This window comes from Oncorhynchus clarkii, chromosome 10 (assembly GCF_045791955.1).
Source record: "Oncorhynchus clarkii lewisi isolate Uvic-CL-2024 chromosome 10, UVic_Ocla_1.0, whole genome shotgun sequence".
Taxonomy (NCBI): domain Eukaryota; kingdom Metazoa; phylum Chordata; class Actinopteri; order Salmoniformes; family Salmonidae; genus Oncorhynchus; species Oncorhynchus clarkii.
Genome location: NC_092156.1, coordinates 100693 through 115422, shown reverse-complemented (window position 1 = coordinate 115422; position 14730 = coordinate 100693). Strand labels below are relative to the sequence as shown.

The following is a 14730-nucleotide window of genomic DNA, read 5'->3' as shown; positions in this document are numbered from 1 at the left end:
GGGCGCGGAACAGCCAATCAGATCGTCAATGCAGTGCGGCGGGGCGTGGCATGTAAGTAACCGGTAAACACAGAACCCCGCTTGAAACACGCACAACGGAGGTGAGAAAGACAGACCTCCAGACAGAACTGCGTTGTTCAACGCGTCTACTGAGCACAAGCAACAGCAGCAAGAGGGTGAGCGACGTTACATTTCTGTCTCTTTTTTGCATGGAGCTGTGTTGAAACGGTATGGTCTGGTATATGGAATCAGCTGTGTTGAAACGGTATGGTCTGGTATATGGAATCAGCTGTGTTGAAACGGTCTGGTATATGGAATCAGCCAAGCATCGGCTGGAGTGGTGTAAACACTTGCCGCCATTGGACTGGAGCCGTGGAAACGCGTTCTCTGGAGTGATGAATCGCGCTGCACCATCTGGCAGTCCGACGGACAAATCTGGGTTTGTCGGATGCCAGGAGAACGCTACCTGCCCCAATGCATAGTGCCTACTGTACATTTTGGTGGAGGAGGAATAATGGTCTGGGGCTGTTTTTCATGGTTCAGGCCCCTTAGTTCCAGTGAAGGGAAATCTTAACGCTACAGCAGATGAGTCTGTGCTTCCAGCTGGAAACAGTTTGAGGAAGGCCCTTTCCTATTTCAGTATGACAATGCCCTCGTGCACAAAGCGAAGTCCGTACAAAAATGGTACGGCCATCTATTCTATGTTCAACAACGTGTTATTGATTGCCTCATTGCAACAGCATGTTATTGATTGCCTCATTGCTCAAGTGGTTTGCAAGTGATAATGTTTTGTTTGTCAATTCGTTTTGGATCGTCTGTTCTGTGCAAACAATTGCAAATGCATCAGTGCAACAAAGTGATCATCTCTCCAACTCAATTAAATTTATTTATAAAGCCCTTCCTACATCAGCTGATGTCATAAAGTGCTGTACAGAAACCCAGCCTAAAACCCCAAACAGCAAGCAATGCAGGTGTAGAAGCACGGTGGCTTGGAAAAACTCCCCGGAAAGGCCAAAACCTAGAGAGGAACCAGGCTATGTGCTGGGGGGAGAGGAACCAGGCTCTGGGGGGTGACCAGTCCTCTTCTGGCTGTGCTGGGGGGAGAGGAACCAGGCTATGAGGGGTGACCAGTCCTCTTCTGGCTGTGCTGGGGGGAGAGGAACCAGGCTCTGCAGGGTGACAAGTCCTCTTCTGGCTGTACTGGGAGAAGATAAAAGTACATGGCCATTTTTGTTAAAGCCAGAACGTTCAAGATGTTCAAATGTAAATAGACTCTCAGCAGGGTCAGATCTCAAATGATCTCATTCTAAAATCTGACCTCTCCACTGGGAGGAAAAACTGATGCAAAACACAAAAATCTATTGTTGTGTCTTTTCTATTGCTGGACCTACCATTTGGTATTGAAACCAAACCATATGATTTTAATGAAAGGTATTTTAATAAACATGAACATGTGAGTGTAAGAAGCACACATTTCAAATAGTCTACATATCATATTAAACAGCATATAGACACACTAAATAGGTTGGAAGCCAGACAGGGAGCCTAAGAAGGAACTAAAATGTTTTAATTCAGTTGTTTCAAGGCTATAACCCACAAAGAAATACTTTGAAGCATTAGTGACTGTGACACCGTAGCCTGTTAAAGACATAAAGCGCTCAGTATTTAAACATTTTGTTGTGTTGTGATTATAGTCTACATTTCACATCTAGACTGTGACTTAGAAATAAACACAATTTTAAACCAAAAATGACTTTGGCTTTTGCATTAATTTGGCCAGTTTGTGGCTTCAGGCTCATGTGATAGTGCCTGGAGAGCTGGCCAGCAGTGGAGAATACCCCTCTCCCCACCTGGAGAATGGCACTGGGGAATAACAACACCCTTTTGGCCACTCTATCCAGGCTGGGCAGAGATGCATAGTTGTTTTAAACCTTTTCTATAGGTAGGCCTGAAGGTTTAGGCAAAATAACCCAATCAAAACAAAGCTTCTTGAATGTGGGAATATGCCAGGCCTATGAAGTCATCTGAGCGCGACGTCTGTTTCTTGTTGACCGCTGAACGAGAGACCTCGGTTTGTTGTTTCGTAAAGCTGACAGTTTTTATATACTTTTGTTGGATCCTGCGGCTCTGTTGGGCTTAGTTGCTGTGAGCGCTGCTGTCTGTCCCGGGATCACTTATAGATACTAAACTGCTTGGAGTAACCCTGGATTGTTAACTGTCATGGTCAAAACATATTGATACAACAGTAGCTAAGACGGGGAGAAGTCTGTCCATAATAAAGCGCTGCTCTACCTTCTTAACAGCACTATCAACAAAGTCAGGTCCTACAGGCCCTAGTTCTGTCACACTTGGACTACAGTTGAGTAGTGTGGTCAGGTGCCACAAAGAGGGACTTAGGAAAATTGCAGTTGGCTCAGAACACGGCAGCACGGCTGGCCCTTGGATGTACACCAAGCTAACATTAATGATATGCATGTCAATCTCTCATGGCTCAAAGTGGAAGAGATTGACTTCATTACTTGTTTTTGTAGGTGTTGACAAGCTGAATGCACCAAGCTGTCTGTCTAAACTACTGGCACACAGCTCAGACACCCATGCATACCCCACAAGACATGTCACCAAAGGTCTCTTCACAGTCCCCAAGTCCAGAACAGGCTATGGGAGGCACACAGTACTAAACTCAGCAAAAAAAGAAACCACCTCTTACTGTCAACTGCATTTATTTTCAGCAAACTTAGTATATAAACTTAGTATTTGTATGAACATAAGATTTAACAACTAAGGCATAAGCTGAACAAGTTCCACAGACATGTGACTAACAGAAATGGAATAATGTGTCCCTGAACAAAGGGAGGGTCAAAATCAAAAGTAACAGTCAGTATCTGGTGTGGCCACCAGCTGCATTAAGTACTGCAGTGCATCTCCTTCTCATGGACTGAACCAGATTTGCCAGTTCTTGCTGTGAGATGTTACCCCACTCTTCCACCAAGGCACCTGCAAGTTCCCAGACATTTCTGGGGGGGAATGGCCCTTGCCAGTTGTTGTTGCCATCCTGTACCTCTCCCGCAGGTGTGATGTTCGGATGTACCTATCCTGTGCAAGTGTTGTTACACGAGGTCTGCCACTGTGAGGACGATCAGCTGTCTGTCCTGTCTCCCTGTAGCCCTGTCTTAGGTGTCTCACAGTATGGACATTGCAATTTATTGCCCTGCCCACATCTGCAATCCTCAATCCTCCTTGCAACATGCCTAAGGCACATTAACGCAGATGAGCAAGGGACCCTGGGCATCTTTCTTTTGGTGTTTTTCAGAGTCCGTAGAAAGGCCTCTAGTGTCCTAAGTTTTCATAACTGTGACCTTAATTGCCTAAGCTATTAGTGTCTTAACGACCGTTCCACAGGTTCATGTTCATTAATTGTTTATGGTTCATTGAACAAGCATGGGAAAAGATCTGAAGTTTTTTGGATTTTTACGAATTCTTTGAAAGACCTTGTCCTGAAAAAGGGCCGTTTTTTTTTCTTTTTTTGCTGAGTTTATAAAGCGCCATGACCACATTGAACTCTATTCCACATCAGGTAACTGATGCAGCAGTAGAATCAGATTTAAAAAGCAGGTAAAAATACACCTTGTGGAACAGTGGGGACTGTGAAGCAAGACACAGGCTCAGACACATGCATACACACACTAGGAAGAGACCGACACAAAGGTAGACCCATGCATACACACACTAGGAAGAGACCGACACAAAGGTAGACCCATGCATACACACACTAGGAAGAGACCGACACAAAGGTAGACCCATGCATACACACACTAGGAAGAGACCGACACAAAGGTAGACCCATGCATACACACACTAGGAAGAGACCGACACAAAGGTAGACCCATGCATACACACACTAGGAAGAGACCGACACAAAGGTAGACCCATGCATACACACACTAGGAAGAGACCGACACAAAGGTAGACCCATGCATACACACACTAGGAAGAGACCGACACAAAGGTAGACCCATGCACACGCACACATTGATATTGTTGTATGGTGGTATTTAACATGCTGTGTTGTGGATATGTGGTGGTGTAGGGATATTATGTGATGTACTGTTTTTATCTTTAGTTCATTCAGTACAAACAGTTCACTGTTTTATATGTAATGTGGACGCTTTGGTGTGTCAGGACCCAGGAAGAGTAGCTGCTGCTTGGGCAGGAAGTAATGGAGATCCATTAAAAAAAAAAACAGGAAGAGTAGCTGCTGCCTTGACAGAAACTAATGGGGATCCATAATAAATACAATTGGCATAGCGTCATCCGGTTTAGGGAGGGATTGGCCGGTAGGGATATCCTTGTCTCATCGCGCACTAGCGACTCCTGTGGCGGGCCGGGCGCAGTGCACTCTAACCAAGGTTGCCAGGTGCACGGTGTTTCCTCCGACACATTGGTGCGGCTGGCTTCCGGGTTGGATGCGCGCTGTGTTAAGAAGTAGTGCGGCTTGGTTGGGTTGTGTATCGGAGGACGCATGACTTTCAACCTTTGTCTCTCCCGAGCCCGTACAGGAGTTGTAGCGATGAGACAAGATAGTAACTACTAACAATTGGATACCACGAAAAATGGGGGTAAAAATGTTAAAACATGTATGTAGTAGACCCACTGAAGGACCAACCCCACAGACAATCGGCAGAGGAAGTTCAAATGTAATTGTATTTAATGTTCGTGACGGACAAGGGATGTTTTTGTTTTTTTCCTTTGTAAATGTGCGTCCCTCTGACTAGAGCGCTGTGTCACTCTAGTGCCAGTAACAGGACTCGGAAGGGGTGCTAGTCGGACAGACTGAGCCCAAGCTCTGGTTAAAAGTAGGGTGCTAGTCGGCCGGACTGGGCCCAGGTTCTGGTCAGAAGTAGTGCACTGTAGGGTGCTAGTCGGCCAGACTGGGCCCAGGTTCTGGTCAGAAGTAGGGTGCTAGTCGGCCAGACTGGGCCCAGGTTCTGGTCAGAAGTAGGGTGCTAGTCGGCCAGACTGGGCCCAGGTTCTGGTCAGAAGTAGTGCACTGTATATAATAAGGTTCCATTGGTATGTAGACAGACGGTTGTCACAAAACCACCTCCGTTATTACACTATAATAGTGCAGGAGGTGTTCGCCAAGCTTCTCTGTATGTCTGTCTCACGTACCTGTTCCACAGCAGACTCCTCTACCCTCTCTCCAGTCCCGTTCTCCTTCTAACGCACTGCTTACGATACCATCACAGCAGACTCCTCTACCCTCTCTCCAGTCCCACTGCTTACGATACCATCACAGCAGACTCCTCTACCCTCTCTCCAGTCCCACTGCTTATGATACCATCACAGCAGACTCCTCTACCCTCTCTAGTCCCACTGCTTACGATACCATCACAGCAGACTCCTCTACCCTCTCTCTAGTCCCACTGCTTACGATACCATCACAGCAGACTCCTCTACCCTCTCTCCAGTCCCACTGCTTACGATACCATCACAGCAGACTCCTCTACCCTCTCTCCAGTCCCACTGCTTATGATACCATCACAGCAGACTCCTCTACCCTCTCTAGTCCCACTGCTTACGATACCATCACAGCAGACTCCTCTACCCTCTCTCTAGTCCCACTGCTTACGATACCATCACAGCAGACTCCTCTACCCTCTCTCTAGTCCCACTGCTTACGATACCATCACAGCAGACTCCTCTACCCTCTCTCTAGTCCCACTGCTTACGATACCATCACAGCAGACTCCTCTACCCTCTCTCCAGTCCCACTGCTTACGATACCATCACAGCAGACTCCTCTACCCTCTCTAGTCCCACTGCTTACGATACCATCACAGCAGACTCCTCTACCCTCTCTCCAGTCCCACTGCTTACGATACCATCACAGCAGACTCCTCTACCCTCTCTAGTCCCACTGCTTACGATACCATCACAGCAGACTCCTCTACCCTCTCTCCAGTCCCACTGCTTACGATACCATGAATTAGGATCTACAGGTTAAATCTGCAATATTTTACTTTTTGTGTGACCTGACAATTCACAATTTTAGGAACCAGGAAATGGTGAAGCGATTTCTCCATAGTGTATCTTTAACTAACCTTCTTCTCCCTCCCCCTCTAGTCACCATGACCGACAGGAAGGCTGTCATAAAGAATGCCGACATGTCAGAGGACATGCAGCAGGATGCTGTGGATTGTGCCACTCAGGCCATGGAGAAATACAACATTGAGAAGGACATCGCTGCTTACATCAAGAAGGTTGATAACCAGACAGACATCCTTACCGTGTGTGTGTGTGTGTTTCTAAATGTTCCCTGTTTTGTTCCAGGAGTTTGACAAGAAGTACAACCCTACGTGGCATTGCATTGTGGGTAGAAACTTTGGCAGCTACGTGACGCATGAAACCAAACACTTCATCTACTTCTACCTGGGCCAGGTGGCCATCCTGCTCTTCAAGTCTGGTTGAACCCCTACACCTTAACCACTACTTCCTAACCACCTGACGTCTACCTGGGTCATCCTCCAGCTCTCTCTCCTCCCGTCTCCACTGACCGAGGCAGGCTGCTACTCTTCCCCTGGATTGTGATACATTGATGGTTGTGGCCACACACACATTGAAGAGTTCTAGATGAGTCTCCATTGTGTCTGTGCGGTGCTGCATGGGCCATGTACATGGTGTGTATCTGTTGCAGTATAATTAACATGATGGGATACACACTGTCCCTATACACTATTCCTTATGTAGTGCACTACTTTTGACCAGGGCCCATAGGGAATAGGGGGGGGGCGGCATTTGATGACTACATGTGTATATTTTGCAGTATGAGAAACATGCTACTCACAGAGTTGCTGAAGGCCTACAAAGTAGAGATTATTATGTTATGTGTTTTTGTTTTTCTTTGCACTGCTGTATAAAATGCTTTGACTGTTGCTTCTGTGTGGGTTCATAAAGATTTGTTCAACACTATTTAAAAGGAACATGGACTAGTGATTTACTGGGGGCGTGTCATCTCTCATCATTCATTACAAAGATACAGAACACCTTCTGTCTGTGGAGAGATTCAGGTCATCTCTTTCTCCAAGCTTGTGCCTGGGGGTCATGGATAAGAGCCAGGCAACTCCTATGGATACACCAAAAGCCTGTATCAAGAATTACAAACCATCTGTGGAGTCTTGATACGACCATGGGATATTACATCCACCTAGTGCCAGGGTCCCATAACTGAAATATCAATGGGTAGCTAGGGCCTGCCTCCTATTTGACTGATGTTTCTCCCTGTCTGTCTCATTGATGTTCCTTAAGCTACTGCTGCTGACTGCCTTTCTGAGCTGCTTCAAGACACCTGAAGCAGTGGAATCAACCAGGAACTGACACATTCTACATTTTCAAAGTGACAGATTCTTGTTGATAATAAAGTAATATTTCAAATGTTATTAATATTAGATATAAATAGTAACCTGTGCACTGGATATACTTTTGTGAAAACGGTTCAAGATTAGATTATGGATTTAAAATAGCCTATATAAAACACCTCTGGGTTTATTTTCTCTGGGATTAGAAGCTGCACAGAACAGGAAACCACCACTCTTATGTCACTTTCTTAGAGGAATAGGACTAATGAAGAGAATTTAATGTAGACCGTGACTGGCCTCACACTCCATAACAGTAGGGTGTATGCACCTTATAAATTGGATGCGATCTGCCAATCCGAAGAAGAAGAAAAGGGAAACTACGCTTTGACCTGCCAAACCCGGATGTACCATTGCAGCAGAGTTTTTCCTGAAAGATGGCTGCCAGAGCAACGTTGTCACCAGGATCTAGTCCTCCAATGTCTTCCAGCCTAGCCGGTATTAACGACGGTGTGTCAGTAACGCTATCACCAGATGCGGTCCCGTTCAGCCCGCTGGCTCCGGGGGACCGGGAGGAGATGGGTTCCGTGGCGGGGCAGTTCTCCCACTACGCATCCAAGCTCCGCTCACTGCGAGCCGGAGATCCAGCCAGCCTGAAAACACAACTCAACCTGCTGTTCGACCAACTGATATCTGAAAACTACAGCCCGAACCACAACATACGACCTGAGGTACAGTAGCTATGATAAAGCTATGGACATTTGAACTTTAAACTTAGCTAAATAGTGAGCTTGCTAGTTACTGGGATTTTGATTAAGTCAATATTGCTTGATTTTAACAATTTACTTATGTAGCTTGCATTTGAAATTTCAGGTTTCAAAAGGTTTCAAAACAGTATGTTTAACTGAAGCCCGTGGAAAGGTGTTTCTGTCCTTAAGGCTTTTAACATGAACAACTTTCAATACCTTTGCCTAACCTACGTGATTTAACCAAAGATGTTTGGCATCCATTACTCGTTGTTACAACATAGGTACAGTTTGGTGTAGTGCAGAGAATTTTCAACCAGCCTTGGTGATACTATCTTCTGCATTGGCCAAACGTGTTATCTTTTTAAAATGTCCTGTTGCAGTGGCACCCATGGTGCTCAGGATGCATTACCTGCTAGGCTGTCCACCCCCACACGGTGCTCAGGATGCACTACCTGTTAGGCTGTCCACCCCCGCATGGTGCTCAGGATGCATTACCCGCTAGGCTGTCCACCCCCCACACCACAGGGCTCAGGATGCATTACCCGCTAGGCTGTCCACCTCCACACGGTGCTCAGGATGCATTACCCGCTAGGCTGTCCACCCCCCACACCACAGGGCTCAGGATGCATTACCCGCTAGGTTGTCCACCCCCACACGGTGCTCAGGATGCATTACCCGTTAGGCTGTCCACCCCCCCCCCCCCCCATGGTGCTCAGGATGCATTACCCGTTAGAATGTCCACCCCACCCCACGGTGCTCAGGATGCATTACCCGCTAGGTTGTCCACCCCCCCATGGTGCTCAGGATGCATTACCCGTTAGGCTGGCCACCCCCCCACACAAGGGGCTCAGGATGCATTACCCGCTAGGCTGTCCACCCCCACACGGTGCTCATGATGCATTACCTGCTAGGCTGTCCACCCCCCCCACAGTGCTCAGGATGAATCGACTAGGATTGTACCTTTTGGCTTCTGGACAACGAAAAAAGTTATCAAAACCAATAGGGCTGTAGGGAAATGACAGTGGTGGGTCCAATAGAACAGGATAGAAATGGCATAGTGGTGGGTCCAATAGAACAGGAGAGAGATGACATAGTGGTGGGTCCAATAGAACAGGAGAGAGATGACATAGTGGTGGGTCTAATAGAACAGGAGAGAGATGACATAGTGGTGGGTCCAATAGAACAGGAGAGAGATGACATAGTGGTGGGTCCAATAGAACAGGAGAGAGATGACATAGTGGTCTGTCTAATAGAACAGGAGAGAGATGACATAGTGGTGGGTCTAATAGAACAGGAGAGAGATGACATAGTGGTGGGTCCAATAGAACAGGAGAGAGATGACATAGTGGTCTGTCTAATAGAACAGGAGAGAGATGACATAGTGGTGGGTCTAATAGAACAGGAGAGAGATGACATAGTGGTGGGTCCAATAGAACAGGAGAGAGATGACATAGTGGTGGGTCCAATAGAACAGGAGAGAGATGACATAGTGGTCTGTCTAATAGAACAGGAGAGAGATGACATAGTGGTGGGTCCAATAGAACAGGAGAGAGATGACATAGTGGTGGGTCTAATAGAACAGGAGAGAGATGACATAGTGGTGGGTCCAATAGAACAGGAGAGAGATGACATAGTGGTCTGTCTAATAGAACAGGAGAGAGATGACATAGTGGTGGGTCCAATAGAACAGGGGAGAGATGACATAGTGGTCTGTCTAATAGAACAGGAGAGAGATGACATAGTGGTGGGTCCAATAGAACAGGAGAGAGATGACATAGTGGTGGGTCCAATAGAACAGGAGAGAGATGACATAGTGGTCTGTCTAATAGAACAGGAGAGAGATGACATAGTGGTGGGTCCAATAGAACAGGAGAGAGATGACATAGTGGTGGGTCCAATAGAACAGGAGAGAGATGACATAGTGGCCTGTCTAATAGAACAGGAGAGAGATGACATAGTGGTGGGTCTAATAGAACAGGAGAGAGATGACATAGTGGTGGGTCCAATAGAACAGGAGAGAGATGACATAGTGGTGGGTCCAATAGAACAGGAGAGAGATGACATAGTGGTCTGTCTAATAGAACAGGAGAGAGATGACATAGTGGTGGGTCTAATAGAACAGGAGAGCGATGACATAGTGGTGGGTCTAATAGAACAGGAGAGAGATGACATAGTGGTGGGTCCAATAGAACAGGAGAGAGATGACATAGTGGTCTGTCTAATAGAACAGGAGAGAGATGACATAGTGGTGGGTCTAATAGAACAGGAGAGAGATGACATAGTGGTCTGTCTAATAGAACAGGAGAGAGATGACATAGTGGTGGGTCCAATAGAACAGGAGAGAGATGACATAGTGGTGGGTCTAATAGAACAGGAGAGAGATGACATAGTGGTCTGTCTAATAGAACAGGAGAGAGATGACATAGTGGTGGGTCTAATAGAACAGGAGAGAGATGACATAGTGGTCTGTCTAATAGAACAGGAGAGAGATGACATAGTAATCTGTCTAATAGAACAGGAGAGAGATGACATAGTGGTCTGTCTAATAGAACAGGAGAGAGATGACATAGTGGTCTGTCTAATAGAACAGGAGAGAGATGACATAGTGGTGGGTCCAATAGAACAGGAGAGAGATGACATAGTGGTGGGTCTAATAGAACAGGAGAGAGATGACATAGTGGTCTGTCTAATAGAACAGGAGAGAGATGACATAGTGGTGGGTCCAATAGAACAGGAGAGAGATGACATAGTGGTCTGTCTAATAGAACAGGAGAGAGATGACATAGTGGTGGGTCCAATAGAACAGGAGAGAGATGACATAGTGGTGGGTCTAATAGAACAGGAGAGAGATGACATAGTGGTGGGTCCAATAGAACAGGAGAGAGATGACATAGTGGTCTGTCTAATAGAACAGGAGAGAGATGACATAGTGGTGGGTCCAATAGAACAGGGGAGAGATGACATAGTGGTCTGTCTAATAGAACAGGAGAGAGATGACATAGTGGTGGGTCCAATAGAACAGGAGAGAGATGACATAGTGGTGGGTCCAATAGAACAGGAGAGAGATGACATAGTGGTCTGTCTAATAGAACAGGAGAGAGATGACATAGTGGTGGGTCCAATAGAACAGGAGAGAGATGACATAGTGGTGGGTCCAATAGAACAGGAGAGAGATGACATAGTGGCCTGTCTAATAGAACAGGAGAGAGATGACATAGTGGTGGGTCTAATAGAACAGGAGAGAGATGACATAGTGGTGGGTCCAATAGAACAGGAGAGAGATGACATAGTGGTGGGTCCAATAGAACAGGAGAGAGATGACATAGTGGTCTGTCTAATAGAACAGGAGAGAGATGACATAGTGGTGGGTCTAATAGAACAGGAGAGCGATGACATAGTGGTGGGTCTAATAGAACAGGAGAGAGATGACATAGTGGTGGGTCCAATAGAACAGGAGAGAGATGACATAGTGGTCTGTCTAATAGAACAGGAGAGAGATGACATAGTGGTGGGTCTAATAGAACAGGAGAGAGATGACATAGTGGTCTGTCTAATAGAACAGGAGAGAGATGACATAGTGGTGGGTCCAATAGAACAGGAGAGAGATGACATAGTGGTGGGTCTAATAGAACAGGAGAGAGATGACATAGTGGTCTGTCTAATAGAACAGGAGAGAGATGACATAGTGGTGGGTCTAATAGAACAGGAGAGAGATGACATAGTGGTCTGTCTAATAGAACAGGAGAGAGATGACATAGTAATCTGTCTAATAGAACAGGAGAGAGATGACATAGTGGTCTGTCTAATAGAACAGGAGAGAGATGACATAGTGGTCTGTCTAATAGAACAGGAGAGAGATGACATAGTGGTGGGTCCAATAGAACAGGAGAGAGATGACATAGTGGTGGGTCTAATAGAACAGGAGAGAGATGACATAGTGGTCTGTCTAATAGAACAGGAGAGAGATGACATAGTGGTGGGTCCAATAGAACAGGAGAGAGATGACATAGTGGTCTGTCTAATAGAACAGGAGAGAGATGACATAGTGGTCTGTCTAATAGAACAGGAGAGAGATGACATAGTGGTCTGTCTAATAGAACAGGAGAGAGATGACATAGTGGTGGGTCTAATAGAACAGGAGAGAGATGACATAGTGGTGGGTCCAATAGAACAGGAGAGAGATGACATAGTGGTCTGTCTAATAGAACAGGAGAGAGATGACATAGTGGTCTGTCTAATAGAACAGGAGAGAGATGACATAGTGGTCTGTCTAATAGAACAGGAGAGAGATGACATAGTGGTGGGTCTAATAGAACAGGAGAGAGATGACATAGTGGTGGGTCCAATAGAACAGGAGAGAGATGACATAGTGGTCTGTCTAATAGAACAGGAGAGAGATGACATAGTGGTGGGTCTAATAGAACAGGAGAGAGATGACATAGTGGCCTGTCTAATTGAACAGGAGAGAGATGACATAGTGGTGGGTCTAATAGAACAGGAGAGGGATGACATAGTGGTGGGTCTAATAGAACAGGAGAGAGATGACATAGTGGTGGGTCCAATAGAACAGGAGAGAGATGACATAGTGGTCTGTCTAATAGAACAGGAGAGAGATGACATAGTGGTCTGTCTAATAGAACAGGAGAGAGATGACATAGTGGTGGGTCTAATAGAACAGGAGAGAGATGACATAGTGGTCTGTCTAATAGAACAGGAGAGAGATGACATAGTGGTCTGTCTAATAGAACAGGAGAGAGATGACATAGTGGTCTGTCTAATAGAACAGGAGAGAGATGACATAGTGGTGGGTCCAATAGAACAGGAGAGAGATGACATAGTGGTGGGTCCAATAGAACAGGAGAGAGATGACATAGTGGTCTGTCTAATAGAACAGGAGAGAGATGACATAGTGGTGGGTCCAATAGAACAGGAGAGAGATGACATAGTGGTGGGTCTAATAGAACAGGAGAGAGATGACATAGTGGTGGGTCCAATAGAACAGGAGAGAGATGACATAGTGGTGGGTCCAATAGAACAGGAGAGAGATGACATAGTGGTCTGTCTAATAGAACAGGAGAGAGATGACATAGTGGTGGGTCTAATAGAACAGGAGAGCGATGACATAGTGGTGGGTCTAATAGAACAGGAGAGAGATGACATAGTGGTGGGTCCAATAGAACAGGAGAGAGATGACATAGTGGTCTGTCTAATAGAACAGGAGAGAGATGACATAGTGGTGGGTCTAATAGAACAGGAGAGAGATGACATAGTGGTCTGTCTAATAGAACAGGAGAGAGATGACATAGTGGTGGGTCCAATAGAACAGGAGAGAGATGACATAGTGGTGGGTCTAATAGAACAGGAGAGAGATGACATAGTGGTCTGTCTAATAGAACAGGAGAGAGATGACATAGTGGTGGGTCTAATAGAACAGGAGAGAGATGACATAGTGGTCTGTTTAATAGAACAGGAGAGAGATGACATAGTAATCTGTCTAATAGAACAGGAGAGAGATGACATAGTGGTCTGTCTAATAGAACAGGAGAGAGATGACATAGTGGTCTGTCTAATAGAACAGGAGAGAGATGACATAGTGGTGGGTCCAATAGAACAGGAGAGAGATGACATAGTGGTGGGTCTAATAGAACAGGAGAGAGATGACATAGTGGTCTGTCTAATAGAACAGGAGAGAGATGACATAGTGGTGGGTCCAATAGAACAGGAGAGAGATGACATAGTGGTCTGTCTAATAGAACAGGAGAGAGATGACATAGTGGTCTGTCTAATAGAACAGGAGAGAGATGACATAGTGGTCTGTCTAATAGAACAGGAGAGAGATGACATAGTGGTGGGTCTAATAGAACAGGAGAGAGATGACATAGTGGTGGGTCCAATAGAACAGGAGAGAGATGACATAGTGGTCTGTCTAATAGAACAGGAGAGAGATGACATAGTGGTGGGTCTAATAGAACAGGAGAGAGATGACATAGTGGCCTGTCTAATTGAACAGGAGAGAGATGACATAGTGGTGGGTCTAATAGAACAGGAGAGGGATGACATAGTGGTGGGTCTAATAGAACAGGAGAGAGATGACATAGTGGTGGGTCCAATAGAACAGGAGAGAGATGACATAGTGGTCTGTCTAATAGAACAGGAGAGAGATGACATAGTGGTCTGTCTAATAGAACAGGAGAGAGATGACATAGTGGTGGGTCTAATAGAACAGGAGAGAGATGACATAGTGGTCTGTCTAATAGAACAGGAGAGAGATGACATAGTGGTCTGTCTAATAGAACAGGAGAGAGATGACATAGTGGTCTGTCTAATAGAACAGGAGAGAGATGACATAGTGGTGGGTCCAATAGAACAGGAGAGAGATGACATAGTGGTGGGTCCAATAGAACAGGAGAGAGATGACATAGTGGTCTGTCTAATAGAACAGGAGAGAGATGACATAGTGGTGGGTCCAATAGAACAGGAGAGAGATGACATAGTGGTGGGTCTAATAGAACAGGAGAGAGATGACATAGTGGTCTGTCTAATAGAACAGGAGAGAGATGACATAGTGGTGGGTCCAATAGAACAGGAGAGAGATGACATAGTGGTCTGTCTAATAGAACAGGAGAGAG

At 45.9% G+C, this 14730-nt stretch overlaps 2 protein-coding genes across 3 annotated transcripts in view; both read left to right on the top strand.

Moving 5' to 3' along the window:
* Window positions 1-78: 78 nt before the first annotated feature.
* LOC139417893 (dynein light chain 2, cytoplasmic) lies at window positions 79-6967 on the top strand. Of its 2 annotated transcripts, XM_071166869.1 has the most exons (3): window positions 79-176; window positions 6124-6260; window positions 6331-6967. In XM_071166869.1, exons 2-3 carry the CDS (start codon window positions 6129-6131, stop codon window positions 6466-6468), a joined length of 270 nt encoding a protein of 89 aa, XP_071022970.1. In that variant the 5' UTR covers window positions 79-176; window positions 6124-6128; the 3' UTR covers window positions 6469-6967. The 2 variants fall into 2 exon arrangements, with proteins under 2 accessions (XP_071022970.1, XP_071022969.1); XM_071166868.1 differs by lacking the exon at window positions 79-176 and having other exon boundaries at window positions 5965-6260; window positions 6331-6601.
* A 774-nt stretch (window positions 6968-7741) lies between these two features.
* Window positions 7742-14730, top strand: part of LOC139417892 (HEAT repeat containing 6) — a 53382-nt gene continuing 46393 nt past the window's right edge. Inside the window, exon 1 of the mRNA XM_071166866.1 lies at window positions 7742-8083. Within this exon, the coding sequence (XP_071022967.1) occupies window positions 7790-8083 (294 nt within the window). The 5' untranslated portion in view covers window positions 7742-7789. The remainder of the gene's footprint in view (window positions 8084-14730) is intronic.